Source organism: Marmota monax, unplaced genomic scaffold (assembly GCF_021218885.2).
Source record: "Marmota monax isolate L192 unplaced genomic scaffold, Marmota_monax_Labrador192_F-V1.1 WCK01_AAM20220418_F8-fsc00024, whole genome shotgun sequence".
In the NCBI taxonomy this organism is placed as follows: Eukaryota; Metazoa; Chordata; class Mammalia; order Rodentia; family Sciuridae; genus Marmota; species Marmota monax.
Window position 1 is genome coordinate 32,877,198 of NW_026695224.1, and position 10,302 is coordinate 32,887,499.

Consider the following 10,302-nt stretch of genomic DNA (forward strand, 5'->3'; position numbering starts at 1 on the left):
AGGAGGATCGAACCTGGGCCGCACGCATGCCAGGCGAGTGCGCTACCGCTTGAGCCACATCCCCAGCCCCACATCTCTGTGGTTTTGAGGAAATATAAAGGATGATTTTAACAGTAAATCATGAATTACAGCTTTTGTAACTATTTCAATTTGTGATTAAAAATTGGGGCTACACAGGTTTTCAGAATTATTTTAGGGAGTATGTATGCAAAATAACTGAAGACCAGTTAGATCAGTTTCCTACTACAGCTGTACCAAGTTGCCACAGCCCTAACAGCTTAAGACAGCATGGTATGTTACAGATCTGGAGGTCAGAGGTCCAACACACATCTCACGGGCTAAGTCAAGGTGTCCGCAGGTCCATGTGCCTACTGAAGCTCTAAGGGAAGGAGCCGTGGTCTTGCCTTCTCCAGCCTCCGGAAGCCACCTGCATTCCTTGACTCAGTCCCCTTTCATCCTCAAAGTCAGTGTGGCCTCTTGACTCTTTCTCATGACTCTTTAGCTCCCTGTTGCCCATTTAAGGACTCCATTGATCATGTCCAGATAATCCAAGATAATCCCCTATTTTAAAGTCAGCTAATTTGCCCCTTGCCAAAAAACATATATTAGCAGGTTCTTAGGATTAGGATGTGGACAATCTGTGTGTCCAATTGCATTCCCTCCTTTCTTCCTTTCTCTGGGTTTTAACCAGTTTCTCTTCACTAACATATTTACCATGCAGTGAGGTGCACTTACGCGGCCACCTCGGGTGCCTGTCTGGGAAGGTGACCCGCGCGACTCCCGCTGGACTCCTGAGCGAGAAAGCTGTAGCCCACAGAGGGACCGCTCCGCCGCAGCAGCCCACCGCTTTCCGTGTTCCTTGAGTCTCTACACAGGTATAAACCCATGTGATCACCTCCTGGATCAAGAGAGCATGGTCACTTAAGAATATCCCCTGGAGCTGCTGACCACCAATCCCTCTTTCACAGAGTAACCACGATTGTGACTTTTATCACAATTTTGCCATTTCAAGAACTTTACAGAGTTGGAATCATAACAGTTTTGTGCATGCAGCAGTACTTTCTTTTTAAGTAACTGTAATTGCGGTTCACTTGATGCTGTGGCTATATCCTTGTGGCTTTGAAATTTACATTTTTTTCTCTTTCCCAATGTTCTTTTCCCTAAACTTCTCTTCCCTGATCTTCTTTTCCCTGAACTTCTTTCTGAACTCTCCTCCTTATTCTCATTTTCTCTGAATCACCTCTATAAAACCCTGTTCCTGCTGTTGGGGAAAATCACAGGAGTCCCCTGTGTTTCTCCTTTGCTGGCAAAGCAATAAACCTTTTCCTTAAGACCTCGTCTTCATTATTGGGTTGGCCTTGAGGAGGAGGACCGAATTTTCAGTTATTAATCCTCCATTGAATGACTGTCACCATTCGTTCAGCCACCCTCCTTAGGTAGGCATTTGGGAGGTAACTGGGTTTGGCAATTCCGCTCAAGTCTTTGTAGATGCGCGCAGCCATTTCTGAACACCTACTGTACTGTCTGATCAGCCCCAAGCCTTATTCCACTCTCTGGGCGACTTGCCCCACACAATGGAATTGTTCTTGCTGATGCCCATCTTTGAAATGTGTGGGAGGAGAAGACTCCCCAGCCAGCCACACCCACTCTTCTGAAGTCAGAAGTTCCTGTTTCACCAACTCTTCTCTTATGTCTTCAGTGTCCACAGTGTCACATCCTGATGTGGCGTTTTCAGAATCTGTAGTTCAAGCTACAGCAGCAGCCACAGCAGCCACCACAGATCTTCCACACACTGAGCTGGGGTCACGCTCTCCCAGTAACTGGCTGCTGTAGGAGTCAGAGTGATGGGGCAGCCCACCTCAGCAACTGTGTCTCACATCATAGCAGGCCTTACGTAAACTGTCCTCATCCCTGGCTTCATCTTTACTTTTCTTGTCTCCCGCTCGCCCCTCACCTTAAAGCACTACAACTCAGAATCCCTTCTAGGGAAAGTCAAGGGGCCAAAGGGCAAGTATTTGGCCAGTAAATAATTTTGTTTAGATTTATAAAGGCCTACAGGTTCCTTTGAAAGTGGATGGCAATGATTCCGTGGGGCTGCTCAATAAGGACACCTGCAGGCTCAGGGGCTGTGGGGGGCCATGATTTGGGGCTGTTCTGGGAAAGGAGCTGAAGTGTGAAACTGGGCAAGAAGCCCACAGACCCTCTCGGTTGGTTTCGCATCCTCCAGGCCCACTCAAAGCTGGAGACGCTGATGGAGTGGGCCCCACCCTCACCCGACCTGGCACAACGCCCACCACCCGGCAGGCGTGGGAGGTTGGGTTTCAAGCCTCCTTCGCCTCGGGCCAAGGAGATCAGGGAGGCTGGCTTTCCCATTGGCCACGCTGTACCCCTCCCCCCAGATCCGCGGGCTCTCATTGGCCAGGGCTACACGGGGGCGGAGCTCCAGACGGCTGTCAGCCACGTGTTCCCACGTGAATCCGCCCGCGTGTAAAAGAGCGCGCTTGGCGCTAGATCGGGTCCGCTGCTTCTCGTGTCCAGGCATGGCGTCGTCGGCCAGCGCGGCCTCTGATGACGGCGGTCGCAAGAAGCCCCGCCTGGCGGCCTCGCTGCAGATCAGCCCCGGGCCCAGTCCCTGGCGACCCTCGGCTGGCCTGGGCCAGGACGCCTGGGGACCCCCGCGCGCCGGAGGCGCGGAGGCGGACGCGGAGGGCGGCGCGCAGGCTGCGGGGCGTGGGGCTGGGGTCGGGGAGCCCGGGCCTGCTCGGGCGCGGGAGGACCCGGAGGTGCGCCCAGGGGGGTTCCCCAGGGTGTTGGGGCCCGCGGGCGACTTCCCCACTGCGGCTCGGCCGCTGAGCCTGCCGCTCAGAGACCCGCCGCCAAGCCAGGCCGTGGCCTCGCTCGCGCAGTATGCAGCCGGCTTGGGCGTCTCCCTGACCTTCCGAGAAGACCCGGTGGCAGGTGAGGCCCAGCCGGGCCGCGCTGTGGGGGGAGCCACGGGGTCGTGGGGCAGTAGGGCCACTGCTCACCCGCCCCAGGTGAAGCAAGAGAGGGTTGGTGGGCCGGACCCCAGCCCGGGCCTCCAGGTCGACCCCCGCAAACAGCAGGACCAGCCCCAGCAGACATCTGGCCGTGGCAAGGTCTTGGCTGGTGAATATTATCCCCACCTGATACCCAGGAGTCTAAGGGACATGCCCCAAGACACCCAGCCTATCTGCACCCCCTTTAAAGGACCAGTTTTGCAGTTTCACTTGCCGTGCCAGTACTGCAGATTTCTGAAGTAGACACTGTTAAGCACAATTTGCAATATTTTATACACAACATATAGGAATAGTCATTACTGTGTTCTTCTGTCTTCCCCAATACACTCCCAACTCCCAGTCTTAAACAGTTTTAGTATGAAAGCTAATTGCAGACACCTTGTCCCTTATTCCTAAACACAGCAGTGTGTCTCTCTCAAGAACACGGTCATGGCTTGTGTAACTGCAGTACAATGATGACATAACACTCATCTAACTATCGTTCACATTTACATTTTGCCAATTTGTCCCAATAATCCCCCATGGTCATGAATTTCCATCCTAGCGTAACATATTACATTTGGTTGTCATACATCCTATAATCTCTTATCTCAAAGAATTCTATCATCTGTCGTTCACAGCACTGATGTTTTTGAAGAGTAAGGGCCAGTCGTCCTATAGACTGTCCTTCAATTGGGATGGTCTGTTTTCTCGGGATCAGACTCACTCTGTGCATTATCAGTGATGTCACATCCTGGCAATGCATCCCATCAGGAGACGGGTGATCTCAGTTTGTCCTTCAACTGGCGATGTTAGGGAGAGGGTTTGATTAGGGTGGTATCTGTCGGTGTCTTTGCTTTCCCCTTTGTGCTTAGTAAGCCAGCTGAGGGGAAACTTGGAGAGTGTGTAAATATTCCGTCCCCATAGCCTGTTACCTTGTGATTTCCACCAACGATTTTTCTGTGAGGATTTTCTGAAGTCAACGTTCCTTGCTGGTTTTGATGCCCTTGTAGTGTCCTGCATCTCAGTTCTAATGAGGGTCGTGAAAGTGGGATCCTTTGCAAAGGGCAGGGCTTTTGAGAAGCAAGCAGCCAGCACTGTGACATTTAGGTTCCCAACCTTGACCAGGTGAAGCTGGTTTTAGGATTTCTGTCTCCTTGTGTTATCCGAAATGCCCGCAGTGATGCTGTTGTCTAGGAATATTTTCCAAATACGAGGAGGGGAAGAAATAAAAGGTGTGTCTGGTGGCAGGCAGAAAGCTGTCCTCTGAGCCCAGGAGTCTCCACCCTGAAGACAGCATTGCCTGGGCTCTGGAGGGGCCCTGGATTTCGGTCCTCCTCCTCTTCCGGCGTGCTGCCTGCCCTTCCTGGCCTCCCCTGCACAGTGCTTTCATCCCTGTGTGTTTCAGAGGCTTTGCGTTAACAGGGCAGAGCATGCCGAGGATCACACAGCACCTGTGTCAGTAGAGTCCCTAGCCAGGGGTGGGTTAAGACCTGGTTGTCACTGTGGCTGTCCTCGATGGCAGACGTCAAGAGGAAGCCTAGAGGAAAGAGTCTCTCTCTGGCAGGTGGGAGGCAGGGAGTAGGTGTGGCACCCCCCCTAGGAAGGGCCCTGATGGGGACACAGGCCAGGTGGGGCCTTCCTCACTGCCTCCTTCCACAGGTCCCTGCTTTCCCTTCTCGGTGTGTGCGGAACTGGATGGCGTGGCCTGCCCTGCAGGCACCGCGAACAACAAGACAGAAGCCAAACAGCAGGCGGCGCTCTCTGCCCTCCGCTACATCCACAGCCAGCTGGAGAGCCCAGGTAACCTCGCCTCAGCCTGCTGGAGAGGCTGCCGTGGCTCTGCGGGGTGTGTGGTGGTGAGGGGGGCAGTTTGCTGCTAGGACCGCATGGGCATCAGTAGGGGGATGTGTGCTGACCCCTGCTCCAGTGTCTTTGGAAGTCCTGCTCATGCTAGGGCAGGACTGCTAGAGGAGCAGCTCAGGGACTGTTTCTGAGAGGTGGAAACAGCCTCTTCTTCTCCCAGCTTCCCAGAGGATGGGAGGGCAGACCTCGGCACCCATGGCGACTGGCTCCCCTTGTCTCTCTTTCAGAGCCTCCTGAGACTTTCAGCCAGCCTCCACTCACCTCCCTGAGCATAGGTAGGTGGACGCGTTCTGAGCCCCTGTGTGAGAAAGGGGCGTGGTCTGTGGTCCCACCTACACCTCTGGCCCTTGTACAGAGAACATCCTGACACATGAGCAGCGCTGCGCAGCTGTGGTCAGCGCTAGCTTGGACCGCCTGCTGGATGAGAATTCGCCATACTGGGCCTGCAGAGGGACGGTGGCTGCGGTCATCCTGGAGAGGGGTAGGGATGGCCCTGTAGCACCTTATAGGCTCCTTGGGGTTTCTTGCCCTGGGCTGAGCCCTTCCTGTCCCTCCCTGCAGAGGTCCCAGGGGCCAGGGGCCATGCCAAGGAGATCTACGAGGTAGTGGCCCTGGGCACTGGCAGCAGCAGCTGTGCTGGCTGGCTGGAGTTCTCTGGCCGGCAGCTCCATGACTGTCACGGACTGATCATCGCCCGCAGGGCCCTGCTGAGGTGAGGGCAGGTGGGGCAGGTTCTTCCCTAGCCCCGGCCAGGACAGCAGCCCTAGCTGGCCCCCTGCCTGTCATTCCAGATTCTTCTTCCGGCAGCTCCTGTTGGCCACACAGGGGGGTGCCAAGGGCAAGGAGCGGTCTGTGCTGGCCCCCCAGCCTGGGTCTGGGCCCCCCTTTGCCCTCAAGCCCCGGATCTTCCTGCACCTCTACGTCAGCAACACCCCCAAGGGAGCCGCCCACGACATCTAGTACGTGGGCCTCCTGGGAGGGGGCTGCCTCCGTTTGTCGAGGACTGGGTCAGAGGCGTGCCCTGACTCTGGGTCACTGTCCCCTGCCTGCCTTGCAGCCTCCCGCTGTCCTCGGAAGGCAGCCTTCTGCACAGCCCATCCTTCCGCCTGCAGGCGCATGTCCGTGGACAGCTGAAGCCCGTGTCCTACCTGGTGCCTGCGCTTCGTGACACCCATGTGGGCTGCCTGTCAGCCAGTGACAAGCTGGCACGCTGGGCAGTGCTGGGTCTGGGTGGTGCGCTGCTGGCCCACTTCCTGCCACCTCTCTATGCCACCAGTCTTGTTCTGGGTGAGGGGCAAGAGAGGTGGCAGGGCGAAGTGGGCTCTGCGTGGAGTGGGGAGGTGTGGAGGTGACTCAGACCATGACCTGTGCCTCTGTCCACAGCTGACCCCTGTCATGACCCCCCTACTCTGAGCAGGGCCATCCATGACCGGCCCAGCCTGGATGGCATCCTAGGGTCACGCCTGCCACCTCCCTATGTCCGGACCACCCTACACCTGTTCTCAGGGCCCCCGGTGGCCCCCTCCAATCCCGTCCCCAACAGCTGCCACGGCCTGAGCCTCAACTGGAGCCTGGGGGACCCGGACCTGGAGGTCGTGGACGTGGCCACTGGGCGCGTGAAGTCCGAGTGAGAAGGCCCCCGGGGTGGGTTGAGGAGGGCCGATAGGACCAGCTCCCTGCCTGCAGGGTCGAACCGCAGCTCAGGATGGCTGGGGCTGTCCCTGATGACACTGTCACTGCCCACAGGCCACCTGCCCTCTTTTTCCCTCATCTCCACCATCTTTGTCCCTGCAGTGCCGCCCTGGGGCCTCCCTCCCGCCTCTGCAAGGCGTCCTTCCTCCGGGCCTTTCGCCAGGCAGCCTGTGCCCTGGGGAAGCCCCACCTCTTGGCCCTGAAGACCTACGAGGCTGCCAAGGTCAGTCCTTCTCCAGCCCTCTTCCTCCTGCCCTCCTGCACCCCGGCAAGTGCCCCTCTCACACCATGTCTCTCCCTAGGTGGGGCCCTACCAGGAGGCTCGCCAGCAGCTCACCCTCCTCCTGGAGCAGCAAGGCCTGGGCGCCTGGCCCTCCAAGCCCCTGGTGGGCAAGTTCAGAAACTGATGTCCCTGAGCAGAGCCGAGCCCAGGGTTTGGGTCTGTAGCTGGGTGGGGGGTGTGGAGGGGCACACTGGGGTTTGAATAAAGAAGTGGTTTCTGGTGCACTCTGTGTGTGTGTGTGTGTGTGTGTGTGTGTGTGTTGGGGGCAGTGGGCTGGGTGGTTTGTGAGGAGAGCCCTCCTGCCCCTCTGAGAACCCACTGCAGCGTAGGCTCATGGGTGTGGGGACAGGTCTGGGGTGGGGCTCTCCTGCCCCTGCCTTCCAGCCAGGGTGCTGGGCCAAAGGACAGGTTCTGGCTACTGTTGGTGGTGAGGTGTGGGAGCGACTCTTCCTCACTGTGGAGGCCCTGCGTCCCTCCCTCCCAGGGCTTGGGCTGAGGGGAGCAGCTGAGAATGTGTGGGCCCAGGCGAATGGTGGGAGGCCTCAGCTGTCCTGGCCTACTGAGGGTGCTCTGTGGGCTTGAGCAGCCCAGGTTAGGGAGTGCAGGGTGGCAGTGGGTCCAGTAGGCCTTGCTCCGGGTCGTCCAGCTCTTTGGACTGGGTAAGCCCGAGGCTGCCTAAGCAGTGTCAGCTGCAGGCTTCGGGTTCTTTGGAACGGCATAGTTCACCCCCAGCACGGCTGGTGCTCTGCAGACCTTGGATGTGGAGGGAAGAGGCTGACCCTGCATGGGGTGTGTGGAGACTCTGCAGACCTGCAACCTCACCAATCTGGGCAGTGTCCCAGGAGCACAGCAGCTCTCAAGTCCAGGGACCCAGGGCCAGCCCTGCGGACTCTACCCAGAGTCCAAGGCTCCCTGCATCCCCAGCAGCTCCAAGATTCAAAACCACAGACTCCTCTTGTGGCTGGGTCTCGAGAAGCTGGTCACAGTGGCAGAATGTTTAATTTCATGTGTCAACTTGGCTGGTGTTGATGGCGCCCACAGTAGCTGGTGAAACACAGCTCCTGGTGTCCCGAGTGGTCTCTGGAGAGAAGAGCATTGGAATCAGGATGGGTAGAGAAGATGCCCCCCACACCCCCAACCCACACTAGGCCGCATATCCAAACTGCCCTGGGCCACAATAGACCCAGAAGACAGAGGGTAAATCCACTGGTCTTGAGCTGACTCCATCTTCTGCCTGTGGACCCCTGCATTCCTGGGACTCTGGCACTCACGTGGCAGACCACGGGACTCCTCACCCTGCGACTGGAGTCTTCCATAGATCTCTGGGTGTCTGTCAGCTCTGCTTTCCTGGAAAACCTGGACGAACATTGATGGTCCCCCCAGGGAGCATTCAGAGTTGGGCCTGGCCTGCCAGGGAGCCCTGAGATTGGATCCCCTCCCTCCAACATGTCCTCTGCCACTGGGTGTGTGAGGCTGTGGCTGGCTGTGTCACCTCTGTGTGCACTAATTGGCTCGTTGCATCCATGGACCCACAACCACGGAGGCCACCAACAGTAGATTGAAAATACTAGAGAGAACCGCACCCATACTGAATGGGCAGACATGTTAGGTTTTCCAAACAGTGTAGAGAATATGAGAGCTGTTTGCAGAGCAGGTATGTTGTGTTAGGCGTTATAAGCAACCTAGACACGATGTAAACTCTACTGGAGGGGCTGGGGGTCGGTGAGCCCCTGGGTTCCCTCCCTGGCACCCCCTCTCCAGAACAAGTGCTGGGAGGCTGTGCACAGCTCATGTGGACACCAAGGCACTTCAGAGGACAGACCTGAGATCCTCAGATCTTGCTGTTTCCAAGGAGCCTGGAGCCAATCCCCGCAGTGCCAAGGGGTGACTAATGGGAGGACTGGTCTGGCTCGTCTGTCCTGGGGTGCACTCTGCTGGTCCACGGGGCCCCTGCTCTCCCTTTCCACAGTACTGCAGCCACTGTCCACTCGGGCGGAGGAGGGACCACCAACCGCAGGTGCCAGTTTCCAGCAGCCCGGGCCAGGGCTTTGCTCAGGTGCAGTCGCCACCTCACGCCTCATTGTCCAGGTGAGGAGGTGCAGGGTGAGGCTGGGGCCTCCGAGGTTCCCATGGAGCCCCAGGGACGCTGCACAGTCCCTCTGTGACCCCGGATGACGCTCTAAATGTTTCTGAGCCCCAACTTGCTGAATTATAAGACAGAATGGGCGATACCTCTCCTGAAGTCTCCTCCTGGCCCTGGCTCCCCTCTTCTCCCTCCCCTCTGCTCCCAGCTCCGCCACTCAGAAAGGAGCTGTGGGTTGGTGCACTTGGGGAAAGTGGTGCTGGGACGTCAGCATGAGAGTGGCCGGGGGAGGACAGGAGAGGGGAGCCCGGACAGGAGAGGGGAGCCCAGGCAGGAGAAGCTGCAAGGGGGAGGCCAGCGACCTCAGGCCAGGAGGGTGCAGGGAGGGAGTCCACCAGCAGAGGCAGGCGGAAGCTGGTGCGCTCTGATTTCTGCTTAACTAAGAAAACAACTGTGTTATTTACAGTTAGGTGGTGTTTAAAAAATGAAGCCAACTCTCAGCCAATCATTTCTCATGGTTATAACTTTTTTAGGGCTGGAGAGGGCTTTTGAACCCCCCAAGTCTATTAATCAGTCCATTTACTACAAATTTTGCATTGATTTACGTGGCACTGCGGGCGGTGACTACAGCCGGGTCCTGAAGTCCCCCGCCATTCCAAACTCAGCTCTGTGCCCCGGTGAGCCTCGCGGTGCTCATTGATCACATAATCCCCAGGCAGACAAGTTCCTCAAAATGACATCAACTCTGCTGTGTTCTGCCAAGTAAGTACTCCTTGTCCTCGCGTCCCCTATCTGCCTGCCCTGTCCCCTGCCCACAGTCTCTGCTCTCCACTCGCTGAGCTCCTTTGACTCAGCTTACGCACCGTCGTGGGTGATGATGAGGCTACTTCTGCCATGGACAGTCTGTTAATGTCCTCTTGGCCTAACCTCGTGGGTGGAGTTTTGCCAACAGTAGCACATTTAAATCGGGAGGTGATGTCATCTAGCTTGGCAGATTCAAGTGCTGCTTCCTCAGCATGACCCCCTCCCCCAGCCCCCTCCCTGCAGCCCCAGGCTCGGGAATCTTCGCTGGACCCTGGACGGCCTTTGCATTCTACTATGCACTTGGGTAAACTATATGACACATAAACTCGCCAGGCATGGTGGCGCACACCTGTGATCCCAGCGGCTGGGGAGGCTGAAGCAGGAGGATCGTGAGTTCAAAGCCAGCCTGAGCAACTTATTGAGGCCCTAATCAACAGAGTAAGACCCTGACTCTAAATAAAAATTTAAAAAAGGCTGGAGATGTGGCTCAGTGATTAAGTGCCCCTAGGTTCAATCCCTGGTACCAAAAAGAAAAGAAAAAAAAATTGTATGGCATA

At 56.8% G+C, this 10,302-nt stretch overlaps 1 protein-coding gene across 1 annotated transcript; it reads left to right on the forward strand.

Annotated features, from left to right (window-relative positions):
* The first annotated feature begins 2,540 nt into the window (after positions 1–2,540).
* Positions 2,541–6,982, forward strand: Adad2 (adenosine deaminase domain containing 2). Its single transcript, XM_046434322.1, has 10 exons — positions 2,541–2,958; positions 4,680–4,820; positions 5,111–5,158; positions 5,239–5,364; positions 5,445–5,595; positions 5,675–5,842; positions 5,941–6,170; positions 6,267–6,510; positions 6,678–6,798; positions 6,878–6,982. The coding sequence occupies exons 1-10, from the start codon at positions 2,541–2,543 to the stop codon at positions 6,980–6,982; spliced, it is 1,752 nt and encodes a 583-aa protein (XP_046290278.1).
* Positions 6,983–10,302: the final 3,320 nt, after the last annotated feature.

Coding starts and splice junctions, on each gene's coding strand:
- Adad2 (XM_046434322.1), top strand. CDS start 2,541: ATGGCGTCGTCGGCCAGCGCGGCCTCTGATGACGGCGGTCGCAAGAAG. Junction 5,596..5,674: donor GCCCGCAGGGCCCTGCTGAG/GTGAGGGCAGGT, acceptor CTGTCATTCCAG/ATTCTTCTTCCGGCAGCTCC. Junction 6,511..6,677: donor ACTGGGCGCGTGAAGTCCGA/GTGAGAAGGCCC, acceptor TTGTCCCTGCAG/TGCCGCCCTGGGGCCTCCCT.